The sequence below is a fragment of the Leptosomus discolor genome, chromosome 1 (assembly GCF_034619465.1).
Source record: "Leptosomus discolor isolate bLepDis1 chromosome 1, bLepDis1.hap2, whole genome shotgun sequence".
Classification (NCBI taxonomy): Eukaryota; Metazoa; Chordata; class Aves; order Leptosomiformes; family Leptosomidae; genus Leptosomus; species Leptosomus discolor.
In genome coordinates this window covers 23,309,573-23,334,853 of record NC_141391.1, presented here as the reverse complement: position 1 = coordinate 23,334,853, position 25,281 = coordinate 23,309,573, and the positions used below count along the sequence as shown (strand labels likewise).

At 48.6% G+C, this 25,281-nt stretch overlaps 1 protein-coding gene across 1 annotated transcript in view; it reads left to right on the top strand.

Moving 5' to 3' along the window:
• The first annotated feature begins 17,853 nt into the window (after positions 1-17,853).
• FLT1 (fms related receptor tyrosine kinase 1) overlaps positions 17,854-25,281 on the top strand; it is a 113,033-nt gene continuing 105,605 nt past the window's right edge. The window contains exon 1 of the mRNA XM_086481851.1: positions 17,854-18,040. Coding sequence (XP_086337977.1) covers positions 17,983-18,040 — 58 coding nt within the window. The 5' untranslated portion in view covers positions 17,854-17,982. The remainder of the gene's footprint in view (positions 18,041-25,281) is intronic.

The following is a 25,281-nucleotide window of genomic DNA, read 5'->3' as shown; positions in this document are numbered from 1 at the left end:
GCAAAACAGTCACAGCTTGCAGAAAACTATAAATTATTACCAATCAACTCAGAGAAAAGTAATGAGAAATAAAACCAAATCTTTAAAACGCCTTCCCCCCACCCCTCCTTTTTTCCCGGGGTTAACTTTATTCCCGATTCCTCTATTTCTCACCCCCCCTCCCCACCCACGAGCGGTGCAGGGGGACAGGGAATGGGGGTTGCAGTCAGTTCATCACAGGTTGTTTCTGCCGCTCCTTCCTCCTCAGGGGGGTACTCCTTACACTCTTCCCCTGCTTCAGCGTGGGATCCCTCCCACAGCAGACAGTCTCCCATGACTTCTCCAACATCAGTCCTTCCCACAGGCTACAGCTCTTCACGAACTGCTCCAGCATGGGGCCCTTCCACAGGGTGCAGTCCCTCAGGAACAGACTGCTTCAGCATGGTTCCCCCAACGGGGTCACAAGTCCTCCCAGCAAACCTGCTCCAGTGTGGGCTCCTCTCTCCACAGGGCCACAGGTCCTGCCAGGAGTCTGCTCCAGGATAGGCTTCCCACGGGTCCACAGCCTCCTTTGAGCATCCACCTGCTCCGCTGTGGGGTCCTCTGTGGGCTGCAGGTGGGTATCTGCTCCACCATTAACCTCCATGGGCTGCAGGGGGACAGCCTGCCTCACCATGGTCTTCACCACAGGCTGCAGGAGAATCTCTGCTCCAGCGCCTGAAGCACCTCCTCCCCCTCCTTCTTCACTGACCTTGGTGTCTGCAGAGTTGTTGCTCTCACATATTCTCACTTCTCTCTCCAGCTACAATTGCTGCTGTGGCAGTAACTTTTTACCTTTCTTAAATACGTTATCACAGAGGTGCTATCACCATTGCTGATGGGCTCAGCCTTGGCCAGCAGCGAGTCCATCTTGGAACCATCTGGCACTGACTTTGTCAGACACAGGGGAACCTTCTAGCAGTTTCTCACAGAAGCCACCCCTGTAACCCACCTGCTATCAGAACCTTGCCACACAAATCCATGACACAATCATATGTTGGCAATGACAGAGAGAAAAAAAAAAGGATTTATTCAGTATCTCAGAATAGTCATGGCCTATCAGTGTGAAACTGCCATGGAAAGGCATGGTGGTTTTGCATGTTCGAGAAAAATTGCTTATATGGAATAGATGTAAGGAATGTCTACCAGGGCATTCCTGTCCTGTGAGAGGAGGTAATTATAGTAAACATAAAGTTGATTCTGTGTCTGACATTATTATTTATCAAGGAATAAGTACCTGTAAATAGATGGTATTTAAGCTAGAGAGACAAAGCCAGCATAAAACCAGGAAAGTGTAAAGTCAGCAGGAATTCACTTAGGCTGGAAATTGGAAGAAATTCACTAAAGTAGGTGAATAAGGTTTTGCTATCGCTTTTCTGTAGAAAGAGCTGGGACACCAAAAATCTAAGAAATTAGCATTGTTTTCTAAAGATATAGGAGTTGTATGAGCAACCTGTGTGTGCCTTCATCGTTTCTTCCTCACCAAAAATGTTCCTCCTCCCTTTGGAATCTGTTTGCCAGCTTTAATTAAAACTGATATAAAGGAATAGGTTTTAAAGGTTTTAAATTATATTCCTACAGTTTTCTTGAAAACAGGGGCTAGGTAGAATAGAGAGAACCTATATGAGAACCAACTGAGGGAAAGGCTTTAGTCTGAATTCATACCTTATTAGTCACCAGCATGTCCCTGGGCTCACCAGGACATTTGAATGCCTTATGAATGAATGCTTACCCATGGGAAAGGCATCAAGCAGAGCTCACACTTTCTCAAACACAGAAACCTCAAGCTACATAGGAAAACAGGTTTCCGTAGTTCCTGTGGTCACAGCACTACATTTCTGACACTGGAGCCTGATACATACTGAAAGGAACTGAACAACGTGTCTGTCTGCAGAAGGACTCGTTTTGATGACTTGACCGAGAGAATTCAGTACTTCTGAATCCATCGCTTGTGCTGAGTGAAATCAAACACATCGTTTCATCCTTACGTGACCTCTAGGATTACAGATTGTACAAATTTACCCCTCACAAAGCAGACAAGCTGACACCTTCAGCTGGATCGTATTTTAAAGTGTTTGAATTAGATTTGTTACTCATAGTGCCTTCTTTTTTTTTTTTTCTTTTCTTTTTTTTTTTTTTTTGGAGTGATATTATTGATGAACAGTTACAAATTTGTCCCCATCTGGATGCACAGATTATTTCAAACACGCTGAAATTTTTACGAAGTTTGTACTGTTCTGAGAAATTACAGGTAGAGGAGAGATTACCTCTTGGGTGGTTTTTTGTTTCACAATTATTAAATACTTCTGTGGCAACTTCAACAATAGCTTTCATGGAACAGGAAAAACAGAGAGTTTATTTTTAGGTGGTCATTTGGTATATCCTATCCCTTAGGGCTGTGCCTATTTCCTCTCTTAATAAGCCTCATCCATCTCACCAAAATGATAGACATCTTAACTTCATTGCTGGCTGAATCCAGAGAAAAGCAGCAGATGACCAGCCATTTCCCAAGGTTCTAAATTCACGAGCGCGCTTTGTATTTTGCCTTGAGGAGGCCAGACACGGACAGACGTAGGTGGGTGCAAGGAGGGGATCCCTCCCATTTCCAACCTGTTCCTAACAGAGGCCCAGGAAGCCGGGCTAACTTGTTTTTCCGTGGCTTGGTGACAGATGTTCCAGTAGGCACCGTCTGATACCCAGTGACCATCCGTCATCAGAGGGGCAGGAGTACTTGTAACATTACACATTTGCTTCTGTTGTCAGCCTTGAAAAACCCTTGAAAGCAGAAGGCGGCTGGTGTGCTGAATGCACTCTTGTGCTCGGACAGCTCGTCACAGTCTTCCCGTTGTTACCCCTTGCTGTACTTGCTGTTTCTCAGCGCAGAACGTTTCCTCCTTGTGCTCCTTCTCCCAGCTGACTCCTGACTCCCGACTTGGTCTTGCGAGTAAACCCTAGCACGGATGTTGAATAACAGCAGTAGCAACAGCAGCAGTAATGATAAAGGAAACTTGCCTGTGTCAGACTGTAGGTACTTACGTGATCTCTGTTACACAAATCGTGAGCAACTTTGTAGATTATCAGCGGTATTTAGACAACTACATCCCTCATTCTGATGGGAGTTAGGCACTTCAATGCCCTTAAGGATTTGTGCCTCTGGGGCTTATTCCAGATAACAGAAGTCTATGGCAGAGTCTGTGGGAGATAAACTTGAATTGCCCACATCTAAGGGCTGGGGGAAGGGCAGGCGGCACCGCAAGCAGAAGGAGCACAGCTTTTCCTGCCTGCTGTGCCTGGCCTCCACAGAAAACCTGGAAAGAGCCTGAAGGGCTGGCATGCTGACAGCGTTATAAACGCCTCTATCTGAGGTTAGATGGGAGCTAAGGATCATGAACCAGAGTCGGGCACGCTGTTAGAAACTGCAGGCCCAACGCTGTGTCTCTGTGGAGCGAGGCAAGGGTGTGTGGATACAGCTGTCTGGTTGGAAGGCCACCAATGATGTTCACCATCATTCACAACCAGCTGTATTCAGCAGTGAGCACCTTGCAAGCTACTGGAAACACCGATGGATCTGTTTTACTTTGGGATTTTCATTCTGTTTTGTTTTCACAGCAAAGGAGACACAAAAATTGAGCAAGATTCAGAATTTTTTAAAAGAACCTTGCTCTTGGACATGGGAAATCCCATTCTATGTTTATACAGAAAAGATTCATAATCGTTCTTGAGGATTCCCCATATCCTCTTTCCCTAAAATGCCTTTAAATCAGCCTATCTACATGTGTGAAGAGGAACATTAGGTTTTCTTTTTCATGGCAAGCAGGGACATTTAAAGAAAATGAATGGCATTTTCTCATAATGAGCCACTGCCAGTCAGTAGTCGGCCAAAGTGATTCCATCCTGCAGACAGACACTGCCAGAAAACAGTCAAAGCAAGAGCCTGACCCTGCTGCTGTTGCTGGACATAGACTTCCCTTGGAAATGGGTTTTGTATCCCATTAAGAAAGGCAGGAACTCTCCTTTAATAAGAACTAATAAGAAAGTTTATAAGAACTATTTTAAGAATAAGAATTGTTCTTTTAAAAGCTGCTTTAAGGAAAGATTAACTGTTTAAGAATTATTTGATGAGGGATAGCATCAGCAACACTGAATGAATCCATATATCCAGGGAGCCAAATACTCTCTTTTGGACTGATGTGATCCTTCTAGAGTAGGAATAAAGTGTTTTCAGCCTTTATTACTTATTTAAGGGAAAGAAAGCCACGATATTTTTAAAGCCTCTGACAAGAAAGCATGTCTCCCAAACTGGTTTTGGAAACACCGCGGCTCTTTTTCAGATGTTACATCTCTTTTCCTGCGAAGAAACTGCTGGGGCTCGCAGCTGGCCCCAGCCCCGCGTACCCTGTGCCCTGGCCGGTGCGGAGCGGGACGCCCGGGCAGCCCTTCCCCCTCCCGCCCGCGGAGGGGATCCAGCCCGGGGGAGCCGGAGCAGCCCAGGCACCGACGGGGGACACGTTGCCTCCTTCTCGGTGACCGAGTCTTTGTAAGTCATCTGCATTAAACCGGGGGCTGAGGGGTGGGGAGGGGGGGGGGGGGGGGGGGGGCAGGAAGAGGCCCTTAATCCCTAGTGTCTTTGTTCCGGCTTGCACACATCGGAAGCAGGGCTGAAGCCGTGTGATCGCTTTTTATGGAAAAGGAAAGACATTTGCAGGCACTTTGGCGCATCCTGGCCTCCTGAGCGGGGTTGGAGGTACGGCCAGGGCCACCGCCGCACCGGCTGGGCCGCCCGCCCCGCTCCGCCCGGCGCACCCCTCCCAGCCCCCAGCGCACACCCGCTTCTCCCCCCCCCCCCCGCCCCCCCAAAGATCAAAAGCTCCTTGCTATTGCAAAAGGACTATTTTCTCAGGCGTCCTTCCCCACCACGGCTTTGTGAGAAGGACAATAGACTCCTGTGTCCGTGTTGTTGGCACCAGCCTTGCATAATACAGGAAGCAGCATTTCCTTTCGGGGGTGGAAAATTAACTTGGATCGTGCGTTTCTCTTTTTATTGCTGACCGTACACACCCCGGGAAATTCGTCTCGCTGGCTCTCGGGAAGGGAAGGGGCAGCAGCCTCCTCTCCGCATCCTCCCCGGCGCAGGAGAAGACCCGAGCGCGGCTCCGGAGCCCGCGGGCAGCGCCGCCGCGGAAGGAGCGCGCCCCGCTCCGCCCTGCTCCGCCCGCCGCCGGGCCGGGGGCACCCCCCGCCTGCCCCCCCCCGCCCGCCGCCTCTCCCGCCCGGCGCAGCCCCCGGGCTCCGGGGACCTGCAGGGGGTCCCTCGCTGCCGGGGGGAGAGGCGTTTCTGCTGCGCCCCCCAGTTCCTGCAGCGGGCTGGTCCCGTTCCCCTCCGTCTGCCTCGGGCTGAGGGCGGCACGGCGAGTCACGGCGTCGCCTGGTTCTTCGAATGGGAATGCAGCCCGCTTATCTCCTTCGGAGGAAGGAAAAGAAAGGTAATGAAGAGAAAGGAAAGGAAGCAAAGCGAAGTGAAGAGGAGAAAAGAGAAGAGAAAAACGAGAAGAGAAAAGAAAAGAGAAAAGAGAAGAGAGAAGAGAAGAGAAGAGAAGAGAAGAGAAGAGAAGAGAAGAGAAGAGAAGAGAAGAGAAGAGAAGAGAAGAGAAGAGAAGAGAAGAGAAGAGAAGAGAAGAGAAGAGAAGAGAAGAGAAGAGAAGAGAAGAGAAGAGAAGAGGAGAAATCTGTAGTTGTGAGAGTTAAAAAAAAAAAAAAAAAAGAGAGCTCTGCCCTTTGACAGCTCATGCTACCTGTAAAGTCCGACCCCATGAAATAACTTTTAACCAGTTTCTTCTAACGATATTATCTCTTGCGCAGTGCTTGTCCCAGAAAGGCCACACATTTGTTAATAAAACATTAAAATGTCTTTCTAATGCAGCTCTCCCCAGGAGATCATACAATCACAGAATGGTTTGAGTTGGAAGGGACCTTAAAGACCATCTAGTTCCAAACCTCCTGCCATAGGCAGGGACACCTTCCGCTAGACCAGGTTGCTCAAAGCCCCATCTAGCCTGGCCTTGAACACTGCCACAGCTTCTCTGGGCAATCTCTTCCAGTGCCTCACCAACCTCACAGGAAAGAACTTCGAGATGCTCAGCCTTTGTATTACAGGGTTAAAAAAGACATAGTTGGTCCTGTATAGACATAGACCTTTGGGGCAAGTTCTAGCACAAAAAAGACTGCGTGTGTATAAAGTATAAAACACATTCCACAACTGTTCTTCAAATGATGTTACGTTCTTCATTGCCTTGTGGCCTTCAGGCAAATGTGGTTTTGGATTCAGCGACTGCAGCCCAGTTCTGTCTTCTCCATCTTCCCTCCGTCTGCCCGTTACTGGTACTGAGGAGAAGTCAGTGCAAATTCTGAGGATCTCAAAAGAAGTCCTGTCACCAAAATCTTCTGCTCTGCTCTTCTTGTCTTTCCTCTTTTGCCAACTACAACTCAAACCTCAGCTTCAGGAGGTGAGTTGGTAGCTTTTCAAGGTAAGGACACACATAAACTTTATCAGCAGCTCCTGGTGCTTGTGAGATTAGTTTGCGCACGGATCATTCTCCCTTCTAGACCTATGCTGGATTCTGTCTGCCAGACCTGGTGACAAGAGAGCATTCCCAGGCAGGGTTTCAAAGCACCAGATGGGCAGCTCCAAGGCTTGCTGAGTCAGCAGGCAACACTTTTCTGCCGCCACGTCGTGCTGAGCTGCCAGTTATGGTTTTCCTGCACCAAAGGAAGCAAAGATACTTGTTTCATAGCTTGGAAATGACACTGTTGCATCACTAAGGTAGTAACTGCCCACATCACCATGAGTATCTTGTGGAACTGGAAGTGAAACAATCTTTTGACAATTCCTGTCAGTTTCATTTTTTAACTTTTTTTAAAAAAATACCTTATTATGCTTTGATTTTTTGCTTGTTTTCAGAGGAATGTGTTGTGGAAAAGAGCTATCTTAGAATCATGGCTGGAGAATGAAAGAAAAGGCAATTCTAGTATGTTTCAGGGGAAGCTCTTTCACTCCTGCTGGACCAGTGCACCTCTCCTTAGTCTTCCTCTGTAAAACATCATCCTTGCTACTTGCAGATGGACCTGGAGATAGCTCTGATAAAGTTCTGGGCAATCACTGCAGTGAATCCTTTCTTTCCACCTGTCTGGTGGACTTGCATTGCTACTGATTTAGCCCAGTTGGACCTCCCTGAGCCCAGAGCTCCAAACTTATACCCTGAATCCTCTCTCCTGAAATCGCTCTGCTTGCAGTCATGTAAGTGAACCAGCACATGGGGCAGGGAGAACAGCAACCCTACTATTTGAGGCACATGTGGTGTAACCATACGCGTTACTCTGGTGCTGCAGGACCTTGATGGTACTGTACGTGTCCCACATTTCCCAGTACAGCTCCCAAGAAACTCCTGTGAACATCATTTCTGTGGTCAGATAACTGTTTGCTTTTGTTCACATTTTGCAACTGATTTGTTCCAAAATAATCAGGACATAGGCATTCATGCATATCACTGAGTCACCAGCTTCTCTGTGAGCAGCAGCTGCGCGGGCTCCCGGCGTGGAGGCCTGGTTTGTATTATGGTGAGGGAAACACTAAGCCTCTGGGGGCTAGTGTTTGGGACAGTAAGAGGAAAAGAGCTCTTCACTGTAAGGCGGTTTTTCTTTTCATGGCCCAATATTTTCTTGGGTAGTTTTCCCTTTTTGACATGTTTTGGTTTGGTTTTGTGGTTCTTTTGCTGACCTTCTGGTTGTCTTTCCCACTGAAATGCAGTGACCTTGGCCTGATTCCACAGGGAGGAGATGCAATCGATCCTTTCATGTGGTCTTGCCTTTTCCTAAACACTTATCCTGGTACACTCATGTACTGATGGCTCCAGGAAAGGCATATATGTATATCCTCCCAGACAAAGGGATGAAGTGATGGCTGAGGACTGGATTTCAGATGCCTGGGTGATGAAGCTGAGGGTGCTATGTCACCACCATACTAATCCAGCTATGCCGAAAGTAGGTTGTTCCCATATTGATGCATGTGTACATGCGTGCGAGTGGCGTTCAGATACAGTGGAAACACTTACTAGTATTCTTCTATTGTACTTGTGTTTTTCAGGGACAAAAAAAATCATGTTCCACTCTTTTTTTTTCTGTTTAGTGAAATATTGCTGAGTGCACATACAAAATCAATTGTGTAGTATTTTGAAAGAAAATGTGTATTGTTTGCATTTAGTAAGGGGGATGAAATCACTGGCATACTGCTTTATGGTGCTGACAGGAAGAGGAGATGTGGGCAGAGCCAAAATCATGTTGAATGTGCCAGGGATGAGCCAGGGATGGCTGATTCCCAAGTGAGCCAAGCGCAGTAAAAAGGTAGGTGGGAGCAGTTGCCGCACCAGCAAGGAGCCAGAATACGGAATGGCAAGTCTGGGTGAGGATCAGTTCCAGAGACAGTGGTCAGGGTCAGACACTGCCCAGTGATCCCACAGCAAGGCCACAGGGATGGCACAAGACAGGGGGCAGATATAGCTGCTACGAACCATGGTGTAGCATAAGCAAGACCAGTGATACGGCCCTAGTTTAAAAGCAGCTCCCAAGGGACAGGAGGGGCAGAGCCTCACTTCTAGCTTTCTCCATAACAGCTACTGCCAGCGAAGGCACTGACCTTGTACTCCACCAGCTAAGCTCCTCAACTCAGCCACTGAAAATCCTGGAAGGCTGGGCCCAAGTATTGCAGAAGCTCTTACTCACTAGCTTCCTAACCTCCCAATAAAATACCAGGTAATGTTATTAATTGCTCATGCCCTTTGACTACTTATAATGAGAAATGAGCAGTGGCAAATTATGCGCTCCCATTGCCTCTGCTTTCTTGCTATGGTTAGACAGCTGCCTGCTTTGCCTGCCCTCAAAGGTGGACCTGGCTTTGATGCAGGTGGCAAATTTGGATGAAGAGGTGACACAATCACTGCTCTGAGCTGTCAGTGAAGGATGGGCAGCAGCGCTGTGAGGTTGTCCTGCAAGGACTAATTGTTTGCTGCAGATTTTGGCTTTCTTTGCCACACACACTGACCAGGCACAGAGCCAAGAGTCTATATAATGTAAGGTAAAGCTCAGTCTGGCCAAGAGAAAGTACAACCATAGCTGTGGTTTATGTTTCTGCATTACCTATGCATGTGCCTGGTAGGCAGGGCTAGGTAGCTGTCCCAGTAAACACTGTAGTACAGAGAAGAGGTCTCAGCTTTTTCTTCTCACAGTCCTGGAGAAAACTAAGGAACTTTACTTGGTTTTACATGCAACTTTCAATGTCATGGGTAAATCCAAATAACGGTAGCAGCTGAAGTTATAATGCTGATGGTAAGTGGGATTTACTTGATAATGTGTTTCTTAAACTCTGTTCCTGGCATAGCGAGGTGGAACCAGAGGATGTCAAAATAATGGTGATTAAAAATACCTCATGGAAAAGAGAGGAAAAGAGAGTCAGAGGAAGGCCCTGGGCAGAGTAGAGCCAGTTCATCTCACCTAGGATCTTGCTCCCGGTTACAGTCTCCCCAGTAGCTAGCTCAGTATAAAAAGCTCCAATATTCTTCCCGTTGTCACAGTTCACTGGGTCTCCCATTGTGCGGGTGTGCCGTATGCTCTATCAGTGAAACAACCCAGGTTTTAAGTGGCCCTCCATAGAAAGCAGACAAGTTACATCCTGGATTATTTCACCAGTGTTTTACACTGAGCCCCAGAAACAACTCTGAGCCCCCAAAAATGGTTCTGCCAGTGCAACTGACAAGGGACAAGGGACTATGGGGATGGAGGAGGCTCCCACTGGTGGACAGGGAACATTGGACCCTTTCCCACTGGCTCTGAAAAAATGGTAATATTTTCAAGTGATCAACTGAAATATTGCTTTGTTTAAATTTTAGGTCCTTTAGTCCTCTTAAGTCAGTTGGCAGATGCAGATTTCACAGAAGACCTGCAGAAGGAGATCCAATCTGCTCTGTTTTGACATCTTTCCTTCTCTCCCAACAGCTGGAGCTTGGGACCATCTCAAAGGCAGTCTAGTCTGTTCCTGTGAGGTCTCTGCCTCTCTGCTGTGAGTACGAGGATCAACAGATATCGTGAGGTCCCTCAGCTGTAACTCTGGCCCATGCAGTCTTCTTCTATGGGCAAGTACCTTCTGTGCAGGTACTGGTGGTGGCCTTTTGTGTAATGCTTAGAACATTGGAACCAGTACCACAAGGAGCTGTTTGGAGCACTGGTGCAAATAAGAAATTGCTTCCATGACTGGAAAGAGTCAGGTCGGGTTGGGAGGGTACCAGCTGCTGGTGTGAGTGGGATTTTCCATGCTCTTCATTTTTGCCAGGTCCATGGGAACTGTCCAAGTGATTCCTCCCAGGAGACTTGGCTAAAGCCTTAACTCAGGATGTTCCAAGCATCCTAATTCCAATGGGGAGTAGAATCCACAACATCAGGATGTGTCCCAGAGACTTGACTAAGTCATACCCGGGTTGAGAGGAGTCTCCACCCCACTTAACTCTTGAAGCCAGACATGCAAGAGCCGGAAAGACTGGCAGAGAGCAGACAAGAGGCAATGCCCTGGTTAAGTATTTAGCTATGAAAGATCCTATGTGGTCAGGGTGGTGTCTGTGTTTCTTTGCAGCATGGTAGTCTGCTGCTCAAGGCGGACCCAGGAGCTGAATGCCGTGATTACTCGTCTTTTCAATCAGATTTCCTATTGCTCATTTTCTATGTTGTTCCAATGAGTCTTGTTGGCCAGGGAGGGGTAAGGGATGCCTATTTGAGAGCTGGTGCCTTTGCTGCCTGACAGCTTGATGATCTTCGTGTCAAATCTATGGGTTGTTCAAGAAAAACTCTTGGTAGAAGCCATCTTCCTCCAGAGCAGGGTAAAATTCAACAATACAAGGTACTGCTGGGCTGCACAAGTGAGCACTAAAACCAGATGTTGTCTACTATGAGGGCTGTTTCTCTTCTCTCTTTTGCAGCTTCTGTAGTGTTGGAGGTTGAGCAGCTGATCAGCCTTGCAGCAAGGATGTTAGGCTGATGATACATTTCAAAGAAGACTTACTCTCAGTTGCTAAGTTTGGCTGATTTCCTTTCTAGTATTTAGTAATAGTCTAACAAATGCTAGAAAGAGGAAATTTCTCACATTTTAGAGGTAAGGGAATGTAACAACAGTTATGTATCCTTTATTCGAAGGATAAAATTGTCCTATCATACATCATCCACTACTTAGCATCAGACCAAGGCCTAAGATCCTGGTGTGAAGAGATCATATTGCCTGCAGGATGGACATTTGCCTGGGACAGGTCTATGACCAGCTCCTTGGTGTTTGTTTGGCAACAGCACCTAAACTGGTCTTCAAACAAGTTCTTACCCTACTAGGTGTTGCCAGTTACATGGTAGTAAACAAAAAATAAGATCAAGTAACTTCCATGCAGCCCTCCCTTTCACACATGCTCTGTCCAGATGCCTCATGTCCTATATGTTTAGAGATGCCTTTCATCCAGTTCCAGGCACAGTCTTCCCACTGTACTTTCGTTCTTCTTTATGGGAATGTCTGCTTCATCAGCGGGCTATTTAAACCCCCTCAAAGAGCGCAGGGATCTATCAAGTTGGACAAGAGGGGTAGTGGTGAGTCACCTGGGCGTGTCCTGGGAGTTTGCGCCGTTAGTCATGAGGGCAGGACCAGCCATGGTTGCAACCAGGCCAAAAGCTGTCATTAAAAGAAGTGTGGCGACCCAGACAGAGGTCCCACGCAAACATGTAGGTGTCCAGGCCTCTGGCTGCAGAGAGTGCCAGAGCCTTGCATTTTCAATGGAGGACTGGAGAGACAACATCTGTGTTAGATGTGAGCAGGTGAACAATCTTCTCAGCCTTGTGGCTGAGCTGAAAGAGGAGATTGAAAGGCTGAGGTCTATAAGGGAGTGTGAGAGGGAGATAGACTGGTGGAGTCAGACTCTACCTTCCTTGAACAGTCGCAACAGGCACACAGAGCTAAGGACACGGAGGGCTCCCTATCCTCTCTCCATCTCGCTGAATGGGATGACTTAGAGGATAGGGATCAGTGGTGCCAAGTTCCTGCCACGTGAGGCAGGCATGGCACCCCAGTAGCTACTGCACCTCCCCAGGTGCCCTTGCAAAATAGATATGCTGCTCTGCAGGGAGAATCGAATACCAATGAGGATGAAGGTTCACCTAACTTAGTGGCGTTGCCAGTACTAAGTCAGACTAAGCCCTGTATCAAAACAGCCACAGTAAAGAATAAAAGGTGCGTACTTGTTGTAGGGGTCTCACTTTTGAAAGGAGCGGAAGGCCCTATTTACAGACCGGCCCACTTCTTCGGGAAGTCTGCTGCCTCCCTGGGGCCAGGGTTAAGGAAGTAAAAAGAAAACTTCCTACCCTGGTTCATCCCCTGGATTATTACCCATTATTAATTTTTCAAGTAGGTAGCAATGAACTTAAATGAAGAAGTCCACAGACACTGAAGAGAGACTTCAGGGCCCTGGGACAGCTGGTTAAGGGATCAGGAGAGCAAGTACTGTTTGCCTCTATTCTACCTATTACAGGGAGTGATGAGAGTTTTGACAGGAAGAGTCATCAGTTAAATTCTTGGCTTTGAGCCTGCTGTCACCAGCAGAACTTTGTGGTTTTGATCATGGGTTGGTCTATAAGACACTTGGCCTGCTAGCGATAGATGAGGTTAACTTGTCTCAAAGAGGGAAAAGGATCCTGGGACAAGAATTAGCAGGGCTTATAGGAAGAGCTTTAAACTAGCTTCGAAGGGGGATGGGGATGAAACCAGGCTTGCCAGAGAGGAGTCTGGATGTGGCACATCGGTGCTCATGGGTCAGTGCGCTGGTGTATTCTTTCAGTCTAACATCTCAGTTGAGGTGGGGGATGGTTAGCCATGCAACAGCAAAAACACTAGGCTTGTTGATAAGTTAGTAACTGTGGAAGTGGCTGAGAATGGTCGGGTAGGAATTAGGGCTTCTCCTCCCAAAATGGAGGCAGGATCACTAGCTCAGCTGAAGTGCACCTATACTAATGCATGCAGCATGTGCAATACACAGGAGGAGTTGGAGACCATTCTGCAGCAAGAAAACTATGATATAGCTGCCATCACGGAAACCTGATGGGATATCTCCCACAACTGGAGCGCTGCAATCAATGGCTACCAACTTTTCAGAAGAGATAGGAGAGGAATAAGAGGTGGTGGGGTGGCCCTTTATATTGGGGAGACATATGAATGTACACAAGTTATTGGCAGTGATGACAGGGTCAAGTCACTATGGGTAAGAATCAGAGGAAAGGTAAACAAGGCTGATATTGCTGTGGGAATCTGTTACAGACCACCTAATCAGGATGAAGAGGTGGATGGAATATTTTATCAGCAGCTGGGAGAAGTTTCATGATTGCTACCCCTTGTTCTCATGGGGGAGTTTAATTTTCCAGCTATCTGCTGGAAATACAATGCAGCAGACAGAGAACAGTCCCAGAGGTTCCTGGAGTCTGTGGAAGATAACCTCCTGACACAGCTGGTAAGAGAGCCAGCCAGGGAAGGTGCCCTCCTGGACCTGCTCCTTGTGAACAGAGAAGGTCTTGTGGGGGAAATAAAGGTTGGAGGCTGTCTAGGGCACAGCGATCATGAGTTTTCAATCCTTGGGAAAGTAAGGAGGGAGGGTCAGTAAAACTGCTGTCTTGGACTTCCAGAGGGCAGACTTTGGCCTGCTCAGGAGACTGATTGACAAAGTCCCTTGGGAGGCAGCCCTGAAGGGTAAAGGTGTCCAGGACAGCTGGACATACTTCAAGAAGGAAGTCTTAAAGGCACTGGAGCACGCTGTCCCAGTGTGCCAAAAAATGAATCTGCCGGGAAGAAGACCAGCCTGGCTGAATAGGGACCTTTGGCATGACCTTAGGAACAAAAGGAGAGTTTATGACCTTTGGAAGGGGGGGCAGGTCTCTCATGAGGACTATAAAGAAGTAGTGAGGCTATGCAGGGAGAAAATTAAGACAGCCAAAGCCCAACTAGAACTTAAACTAGCTCCAACAATAAAAAATATTTCTACAAATACATTAACAACAAAAGGAGGGCTAGGGAGAATCTTCATCCTTTACTAGATAAAGGGGGAAACACAGTGACAAAGGATGAGGAAAAGGCTGAGGTGCTCAATGTCTTCTTTGCCTCAGTCTTTAGTAGTAGAACTAGTTATTCCCTAGACACCCAGCCCCTTGAGCTGGAAGATGGCGGCGCAGGGGAGAATGTGGCCTTCACAATTAAAGAGGAAGTGGTCAGTGACCTACTGCACCACTTAGATGCACACAAGTTTGTGGGGCCGGATGGGCTACATCCAAGACTACTGAAAGAGTTGGCAGATGTGCTCACCAAGCCTCTTTGCATCATCTACCAGAAGCCCTGGCTAACCTGGGAGATCCCAGTGGACTGGAGAATAGCAAATGTGATACCCACCTACAAGTGAAAGTCCAAAAGGAGGATCCAGGAAACTACAGACCTGTCAGTCTGACCTCGGTGTCAGGGGAGGTCAAGCAGCAGATCATCTTGAGTGCCACCACAAGTCATTTACAGAACAATCAGGTGATCAGGCCCAGTCGGCATGGGTTTATGAAAGGCAGGTCCTGCTTATGAACCTGATCTCCTTCTATGACAAGATGACCTGCCTGATAGATGAGGGAAAGGCTGTGGATATTGTTTACCTCAACTTCTGTAAAGCCTTCAACACTGTTTCCCATCGAATTCTAGTGAAGAAACTGGCTGCTCATGGCTTGGATGAGCATACACTCTGCTGGGTAAAACACTGACTGGACAGCCGGGTCCAGAGAGTGGTGATCAATGGAGTTAAACACAGCTGGTGGCTGGTCACAAGTGGTGTTCCGCAGGGATCGGTACTAGGGCCACTTCTGTTTAACGTATTTGTCGATGATCTCGATGAAGAGATAGAATGCACCCTTAGTAAGGTTGCAGATGACACCAAGTTAGGTGGAAGTGTTGATCTGCTTGAGGGTAGGGAGGCTCTAGAGAGGGACTTGGACAGGATGGATCGAGGCTGAGGCCGTGGCCATTGAAGCTTGTATGAACTTCAACAAGGTCAAGTTACAGGTCCTGCACTTGGGCCACAACAACCCCATGCAACGCTACAGGCTTGGGGAAGAGTGAGTGGCTGGAAAGCTGCCTGGCAGAAAAGCACCTGGGGGTACTGATTGACAAGCATCTGAATATGAGTCAGCAGTGTGCCCAGGTGGCCAAAAAGCCAATGGCATCCTGGCCTGTATCAGAAATAGTGTTGTCAGCAGGAGTAGGGAGGTGATTGTCCCCTTGTACTTGGCTTTGGTGAGGGCACACCTTGAGTACTGTTTTGGGCACCTCAATACAAGACAGACCTTGAGGTGCTGGAGGGAGTGCAGAGAAGGGCAACAAAGCTGGTGAAAGGCCTGGAGAATAAGTCTTATGAAGAGCAGCTGAGGGAACTGGGGCTATTTAGTCTTAAGAAAAGGAGGTTGATGGGAGACCTTGTTGTTCTCTACAGCTACCTGAGAGGACATTGTAGAGAGGTAGGTGCTGGTCTCTTCTCACAGGTAATTAATAATAGAACAAGAGAGAACGGACTCAAGCTGCACCAGGGTAGGTCTAGGTTAGATATTAGGAAAAATTTTTTCACTGAAAGGGTTGTCAGACATTGGAAGAGGCTGCCCACGGGGGTGGTTGAGTCACCATCCCTTAATGTGTTTGAAGATTGTTTAGATGTGGTGCTTGGAGATATAGTTTAGGGGTGTATTTGGTAAAGTAGGGTTGATGGTTGGACCTGACGATCTTGAAGGTCTTTTCCAGCCTGAATGATTCTGAGTCTATCAGGGATCAGGAGCAGATCTTCAGGTTTGCCCTGCCTGGTCCTCAGCTCCTTGGGTGGATCAGGAGCTGATTGACATCCATTGGAGAAGAAAGGAGATATGTCTTGCCAAAGTGCTGTGGTCTTTGGAGGGCCATGACTGAAAGCAGCTGTGATGTAGGAGGCATGAAGAGGGTGGGGAAGAACTGGTGTGGCCTGGCTGCTGAGATTGCGATGGGGCCTGCATCATCTCAGACTCAGCACGTACTCAGCACTGGGTAGGTCAAAGTCAGGGACGTACAGTTTGCCTAGCTTCTTCCACAGGGAGCCCTTTCTCCTACGGGGTCTGAGCTGTCAGGATGCTCAGTGTCCTAGTTCTGGCTGGTCTGTCCTCACTGGCTGACTGTTTTCCCAGCTGCTGTCCTCTCCGCTGGAGGAGGTGATTTCTTATGAGTCATCCTCTTCAGGAAAGAAACCTCTGGGTTCTTCCCCCCATGGTGTGAGCAGATGAGGGGGAAGGTATCTATATTTTATTTTCAAGGTCTCAGCTGGGGGCAGGAAGATAGGAAAATGCAGGCTTAAACTCTTAGCTTAAGGTGTCACTTATGAATAGGTGTTGAACAGAAGCGTGCAGGAAATATTCTCGCAGACTTTAAACTTGCAAGTTAAACAGTTCTCAAGTTAAAAACAACACCAACTTCTCATCTTTTTTCTTGCACAGGATGGTCTGGTGGGACACAAGAGATCTGAGTTCTATTTCTGGCTCTTGTCACCAGCTTCCTATGACCTTGGACTAGCTGCCTAACTTCTCTATGTGCCTCCATTTCCTTCTCTGTAAAATGGGGGTGATCACATTTATCTGCCCCATGCAGACACTCTTGTGACTTATTTCATAGCATAAAAATCTAGGAAGAGCCATACTGGGTCAAATCGAAGACCTGGTTCACCCAATAGGCTTTCTTTGGCTACGTAGGGTAAAAGTGGAAACGTAGGGCTTGAATTTTGTTGTCACAGGCTCTCTTCTGGTCTTTCACAAAATAAAACGCATATGGAAAACATGAAGTAAGTGCATATGGAGGAGAAGTATGTTTTTAGGATAGTCCTGGGAGTCACAGGGTCAGTGAAGACCAGCAGCAGCGCTGGCAGGGCAGTCTCCCGGAGCATCCTTAGCCAGTGCTGCCCCTTCCTGGCTTCCCTGCTCTGAGCGCTCAGTGCTGCTGGCAGGGGAACCGTGCTGGTCCGGGTCGGGCTCCGCACAGGGGAGGCTGCCCCGCCGCTCCCCCTCCCCAGGGAAGGCGGGGAGAGGAGCCCCGGGCCCCCGGGTCACGGGCAGCGCTTTGGGGCTCTCCGAGCATCGCGCCCGGCAGCCGGCCCAAGGCTCTGCGGCACCGGCCTGACCTGGCCCCAAGCCCAGGAGCCGGCGACCGGACGCGGGGTCTATTTGCGGAGCAGGAGAGGTGCTCTGCGGGACGGAGACCCCCAGCGGTCAGCGTTTGGTCCGGGAATCGCCAGTCCGGTGCGCGCCTTCCGCGGAGGAGCCCGCCGGCGGGCGGGCAGGCGGCGAGCCCCGCTCCCCGCCCCGGCAGCGCTGCGGCCCCGGCGTCTGGAAACTCCCCAGCGGCGGGCTCCGGCGGGGAGTGCACGGCCGGGCTCCGCGGGGGCCGGGGGCGGCCGGGGCCGGGAGACTCGCGGGGGAGCGACCCGGTGCCCGCCGGCGGGCGGGGGACGCGTCCCGGGGAGGGCGTGCTCCCGGCGGAGGATGTGGGCCGGGGGGGGCGGAGGGGTGCGCGGTGAGGGGTGGAGAAGTTATAAATCAGCGGGGCTGGGGCTGGCTGGTAATTGATGTCCGCGGGAGGTGAAGCTGGCAGGGCGGCTCGCAGCGGACACTCCCTTTCCGCGGGCCGGGGCGGGCGGGGAGGGCTCGGGGGCTGCTGGATGCGGATCCCTCGTCGCGCTGCGCCGTTATCTCCGCCACCGCGGGAGGAGCCCGGGACCGAGGAGAGCCCGTCGGAGCCCAGCCGGCGCCTCTGCCTCTGCCTCGCTGCCGTCGGCAGGGGAAGAGCCCTGCGCTCCCGCGGGCAGGACCATGCCCCGCCACCTGCTCTCAGGGACCGTGCTGCTGGGAGCCGCCCTCCTGCTCGCAGGTAAGGGTCCGCCGGGGCCCGCTGCCCCGTCCAGTCACCGCTCTGCGCCGAGCTCTCGGCGCCGCGTCCCCAGCGATGTGCCTCCTCCCGCGCCCCTGACCGGCCCCGCCGCACCCCGCTTGTCGCCTGGAGCCGGGGGGCACCTGCCTCCCCCTCCGCCCCTCTCCCCCTGGCAGGGCTGGGGGAAGCGATCCCCGCTTTTCAGAAAGTGGAGAAGCGCTGCGTCCCAAGCGGTCGTTAGCCTCCGGGTTCCTGCGGTGTGCCCCGGGAGCAGCGCCCCGGAGGTGCCGGCGGCGCGGAGCTGCGGTGCCCCCCCTCCTCCGGGCAAAGCGGAGGTGCCGGGTGGGGTGGCGAGCCTCTCCCGGGGGCGGGGAACAGCCGCTCCGGGAGATGTCCCAACCGGTGCACCACGGAAAGAAAGCATGTCTTGGCTGCCTGGCAGGTTTCCTTCCCCCGCCGCTTTGTTTCCAAGTGTCAGACTCTCCCAGTTCTGCCCGTGAAGAGGAAAAGGTGCCCGTTTCCTTCGCAAAAATCCCGGTCCTGCTCCCTCCCGCCCGGGCAGGACGACGGAGCATCGGTCGGGGCTGCCTGCGGGGGGTGGCTGCGCGGGTACCCGGCGTGGGTCTCTCTGGAGAGTAGGATGGAGCTGCTCTCTGGCGCCTGCATCCCGCAACGCTGCCTGTGCCGGGATGGATCAGTGCAGATTTGGAGTTTTTTAATCGAGTTTTAATTTTACTTTGAGCGGGGAGCTCGTCCCAGCGTTGCGTTGCTGGTCACCGGGGAGCAGCCGTGCGCCGGGGCCGGTTCCGTGTGGGCTCATCGCACCGCAGGGCCACCGACCTGTGGGGCTGCCCCGCAGAGCGGATCGGCGGACCCGCAGGCCCTCCGCCACCGGGCTCCCAGGTGCGCCCCGGGGCGCGGCCGTGCGCGCTGCGCGCAGCTTCCGCGGGGATGGCCCGCAGCATCGCCGGGCCTGGCGACCGGCTGGGAGAGAGAGCAAATCCCGAGTGGGGAAGGGAAAACCCGAGCTCCCTCCCGGCGGGGAGAGACGTCGAGGCCAGTGGCCGAACAGCGCGGCGTTTCTGCAGTGAGCGGTGCGGCAGCCCGAGCCGCCGCGCTCCCCCGCGCAAGTGGCCGGGGCCTCGGGCCGCGCCGCGCCGCTGGGTCCGCGTCCCCGGCTGCCCGGTAGGAGAGCTGGCGGAGCCGCTCCGACGAGACTTTTTCCTGCTCGGGAAGTGCTGATTCATCAACTTTGATATAGATATATAGGTTTGGTTTTTTTTTTTTTTCCTTTCTTTTCCCCAGGAAGCGCTAATTTCCCCATATTATTTGTCTCTGCCAAGGAGGTTCTTATGCCCAGGATGAAATAGGCACAGGCGTGGGACACCCACCCTGGATACAGGAAATGTGGTTTCAAATCCTTGCCAGGCTTCCTTCACAGCTTGAGCTTGAACTTCAGCGTCCCGCTCCCACATGGGCTCCTGCAGGGACCAGCTATGCTAGGGGACTGGCTTCCTCTTTCCTGTCGGAAAGGTTTTCCATTGTGCAAATCATGGCCAACCCACTGCCCAGGGAGAAGATGGGCTTTGTGCTCTAGGGGCTGTTAGAGACCCTGGTTCACCTTCCTTTCCCGGGACTGTCTGGGATATGTGCACCCTATGCCAAATTCCAATGGGAAAAACTTGGCTTGTTTAGGGGAAAACCTGGTGCTCTGGGTGCTGGGGACATACATACAGGGGTCGGCTCAAGTGCAGTAGGCACCAGAAAGATGCTTCTCTGTAGTTTGGCTGAGTGCCTTTACAACCATTTTGCTGGAAATTCATATCCCTCCCTTAAATGTACAAGAGATTGTGCTCCAAGTCAGAATTTAGACTTTTTCAAGCTCTTTGATTTTGTTCCATTTTCTTTTTTTTTTTGCTGTTTTTGCTTGGTTTTGTTTTGGGTTTTTTTTTTTTTGAAACAAAATCATGCTTGCACAGCTTGCTTTGGACATTGCAGATAGGTTGATCATGCTTCTTCTGGGTCAGTGATAAAACTCTTCATACTTGCGTTTGCACAGAGAGTTTCAAAGTTATTGATGAAGTGATGGGATGTTTTGTACCATGCATGTCTCTATGCTTTTCTTCTCATTTCATCCTACTTCACTGCCTATTTACCTAAAACTTACTCAGGCTGTCCAGCACTTTCCATTTCAAGTGTTCATGATGAAATTCAATTTATCACCGCTGTGTGGTCCACTCTTGTAATTCAGTCTCTGCGGGTGTCTGCTGAGCTTCCATTTACTGGCAGGTACTAAAGGAGATTCACAGAAATAATCAGTGGTTCCGGAGTTACTAGAGAGAGCTTCATAAGGAAGCGACAGAAGGAGGTCTTTTAGCTTATATGTGTCTATATATGTCTATTTAATGATTTAAATTTCCCCAAAGCAACATGCAAGCTACAAGCTGTGATAGTCCCCATTTGAAAAAGGAGATTAAGGAAATTATGTTTCTGCAACACATGAGTGTTGGGCACTTCAGGTCTCTTGTATTTCTATGCACATGCATATCTTGGCTAATATGGGAAAGAATAGTACTTTTGTCTGTGTTTTGGATAGTCCTCGCATATGCTTCCTCTATAGCTTATATATATCTATTCCACAAATCGTGTTGCATACATTTATGCTAAATACTGCACACATAATGGTCAACATGAAAATCTTGTTGCCATGTTAAGTTGAATCTCCTGATTCTAGACTTTATATGACAATGATTTTCATTGATAGCGTTTGGGAATGTGAAGGGCTGGGTTTAAACCCTGAAAAAATCAGATTCTGCAGCCTGAATTGAGGATTATGTGGCCACATTTCCAGAAACAGAAGCTGTTAATTTGGCTGTATTTCCAGCTTTCCACACAGAAGCAATACCTCCCAATTAGCAGCCAGACAGTAAATAGGCTATTACAATCTTATCTGTGAACAGTACTATGTGAATCTCAGTTATTCCAGTTGGAACTAGATCATCAAAATCCCCAGCGAGTGATGGGCTTTCAATTTCATGGTCAGATGGAAAAAATGAAGGAAGAAATTCCAGGTCAAACCTAATCAGCGCTGAGGTTAATTTCTTGCAATAACTAACCTGACTTCTCCGAAAGTGCTATCCGGATGGAAGTTCATACATTAAGGTTTCCATTTGGTTTAAGGACTCAACTGAAACAGCTGCACAGACACACAGCTACAGTGGTCTAATTTGGGATTGGGGCTGGAGATCTTAATGGAGGCCAGAAAAACTGGGTTTCAAATTTCTTCTAGATCTTCGTGGAAAGTAGACTCCCTTAAAAATTACAGACTACACTCACATAAGACAGAAGAGTTAGACCCTGCTGTATAACACAGGTTTTTAAAAGAAGTGTACATGGGGTTTAAGTATCAAACTTTCTGGCGTTGCCAAAAAAAGTTGCTTACGTCACTTACTGATGTTTTACCAGACAGGTGTTTTGCTCATATGCTCTACACAAAGACAGATTTCATTCTCTTATAGCTGGTGTAAATCTGGAGTAATTCCTTTGGGCTAGACTAACATCTTCTAGATTTATGGTTCATGCTGGAGGAAATCAGGACTTGACCTGTGCCCTAGTAAAGATCTTCATATCCAGAAGCACCTGATACATTCAAAACCCTAAAAATTTGCCACTGGGGAGATTTGAGGATTTTTTATGGTGGTGATTTTTTTACATGTGAACAATGACAAACAAGCTAAGCCTATTTTTTTGTCAGATGTTTCAAAGACTGAAACCAGTAGCCCTTCATACTGTGTGGGTGTATAGGACAAAAGGAAATTGTCCAGATTTTCAGGACAGTTGCTGAGTCCTTACACTTTAATGTGGTTTGGAAACTTTGAGCACTATGTTTATCAACTTGCTAGTTTTCATGTTTGACTGAGATTGGGAAAGGAAGAAGTTGAGCAGATGAGGGTTAAGGTTCGGCGTTTTAGAAGTCTGTGTCCACCGGGGCTGTGGTGGGGCTTTATCAGCAAAATTGTTCCTTTGAAATCCCCCAAAGTTAAGGGCTGGGACTTCCTGCTGCAGCCCCAGAGGGAATGGAAAGCGAGACTGCTGCAAGAGTAGCGGTGCCATGAAGCGTAGGATGCCCAACCACAGTCACCTCTGCTCTTGGAGACAAGTCTCTCCTATTGATGTGAGACTTCAAGAAGTAAACTGCTCCTTTCACAGACATGCTTTATCTTTATATCTTACTTCCCCCCCTCCAGCAGTCTCTTTTTTTCCTCTATCAAGATTTGTAAGAATGTGGGGAAACATTTCTGTGTATATTTGAGCATGAATTCCACCCATGGACAGCACCAGGCTCTTCTGTCCTTGCCCATGTGATGCTTCCTTACTACAGATATTCCTGCAACTGAGAAACAATCTTTCCCAAGAATTCCCAGCTGGGAATGGCCTGATTTCTTAATCTACCATGTGGGAACTGCTCACTCTAAAATTGGTCCAGTGACTGTCAGGAAGGCAACCACACAGTTTTCTCCTATCAAGGTGCACGAGTTCAGTTTCATTCCCCCACAGTGGTTCAGCACTGCATAAATCCCAGTGGTTAAAAGAGAAATATAGACAGCAGGCAGCAGTTTGAAAATTGAAAATACAGGCATTAGTGCTTTCTCCAAAGCCAAGCGTGGCACACTATCATGCCTTTTGTGACCGACAGAATGAATTCATGCTGGAACTAAGCAAAGTGATAACAGACTGAGAAACACAAGGGTGTGGGGGAAGAGATTTGAAACTATAAATTTCAGAGGTACTTTTGTTTGAAACTTAAGTCTTGAGTTGTTGAGATGTGTGGAGAAACCTGGACTGTGAGCGTGCATGAGTGGTTCTTCCGTATTAAGTCATGTTTGGTATCTGGGGTTTGTTTTTGTGGCACAGTGGGTGGAAATGTGCCAGCCTAAAGATGAAGAGGAGGATGACTTTGCTTGTGATGCAGCTGTATTATTCAAGACCATTATAGATGCTTGTGAAACAGTTAACTGATTTACTCATCATCTTTCCCAGACTTTTGTTTGTCTTGTGTTAATGGAGAAGCAAAAGGCTCATGTTCACGGTGACTTTATTTTACTATCTCTGTTGTTCTTCCATCAGGTCCCAGTTGACTTTCATTACCAAAATCAATTTGCCCATATCCACAATGTTAAGTCACCCCTGTAACATATTTAGACAGAGCACAACCCAGCACGATGCAGTTGACAGTGATTTCTGTCTGCATGACTTTTCTAGACGGTGGAGATGCTCTGCCAACGTTCACTGATACGTGGCACTAAGCATGCCTAAATGTAATCCCTTTGAAGTCATATTCCCTCTTTTGGAGCTATGACCTTGAAACAAGGTGGTCTTTGCCGTTAGAGCAGCTGAAGGGTGGGGAAGGGGTTAGAAGGAAGCTGTTTCTAAGACTTCTTTGGGTTGAAGATGCTGTGGCAATGCGGTGACATTATTTCTGCACTGTGCCCGGAAGCAGGGGCAGAGCGGGCAGGGCATGGTGGCCCTTACAGAGCTGGGGACCCGTGAGCAGATGTCTCCGCTCCTCAGAAGTTCCCTCAGGAAGCCCGTGCTCTGGGAACAGGACCCCCTGCTTAGTGCGTGGGGAGCGGCGAGGGATGAGTGTGAGGGCGTTTCATGAGAGGAATTTCACAATTTCACATAGTTCGCTTAAGCGTCCTTCCTGTGGGATTCTTCCCTGCCATGGAGTGAAGGAATTTGCCCCTTTTGTTCCCATTGTCGTTCATCTGTGGAAAAACCTCTCATCAGGATCACCATGGACTAATGTTAACAGAAGCGTGAGAGTTGCCATCCTGGATCAGACAAGAGCTCTGTTTAGCTCTGTGTCATGTCTCCAGCAGTGTCCAACATCTGATCTTCAGGGGAGGTTCAAGGAACCTTGCAGGAAGCAGTTATCTGATAAAATTCTCCAGAGAGGAAATTTTTTTGTAGTATGATCTAAAATCCACTATTATTTACTAAGAAACCGTGGGATTGAGGGTCAAGGAAACTAAAATTAATGTCTGCCAGAATTTAGGTGTTGTCTATGTTTATGGCAAATGGATATAACATAGTGGGATTAAATTGTATGATATTGTATAATACAGAGAATTTTCTTCTGTTGCGCTGGTAGCATTTGGGGTGAAAACCCACCTTTATTTCATGCAGTGCTCTAATTAACATCCGTCCTAGTCTATTTTATAAATTTTAATGATTATAATTTCCCAGTGTAAACTGACCCATAGGCAAGCTTGCCAGAAGCTTTCTGCACGTGCACCTACCATAGACTGGCTTAGATGTCATTTAACTGCAGAATGGGTTTAGCCTCTTGAGTCATTGCAAGGGAGTCCTCTGTGCGGAATGTTCTGGTTCTTTCTTGGTTCTCTAGTTTAAATTCTTGCTTTGTGTTTGTTATTTTCTCTTGTTTTGAACCCAGGGCCTTTGCTTATAGCTTTGCTTTATAGGTTTAAGTAGGGTGGATGGAAAGTCTGTTCCCAACTTTGGTTTGGGTGTTGTTGGTTTTTTTTTGTCTTGGAGCGTTACAGGACAGTTCAGCCATAATGATGGAGCATTGGAAATAATAACCAGCAGCCTTCAGCAAGGTGGAAATCCTGCAACTTTGCTTTACATTTTCTTTTATATAGTTCCTAATTCGTTCTGTGTGCACAGGTTAATGAACAGTACAGCCCCAGATGAACGTGACAGGCCTGTGTTGCTGGTTGAGCTGGCAGGTTACTGGCAGGTAGGCAGTTTGTCTATGCGAAATAGTCTTTCAGTTCAATCTTATTCTATTGCTTAATATGTCCTGCCAGGAAATCTGTAACAAATCTTAAGTATCAAGTTGGTAAAGAAATTCAATTTAGTCAAGAAAATAAATCCCCTTACTCTATATGGGAATTCTAAATTATTTTTATGTCTGTTTTCAATGTACTTGCTTTGTCTTCATACCATATCAATACTTTCCTACTATGCTAGTTAGTGGGATAAACTTTTCCCCAAAAATATTGAACAGATGATTATGTGTTGGGATCTGTGACGGTGGAATTAGAGCAGAGGAGCAGTGGTTGCTGACAGATGTCAGTAGGTGATAAAGTAGATTTGATAGCTCACAGACATAATATGGGTAGGGCTACCTACACTCCTGTAAGCAGCACAAGCTTAACTGTGTGTGGAGATGTGAAACCATACTCTTGGGTAAATGCCAGTGACGGATCACATGG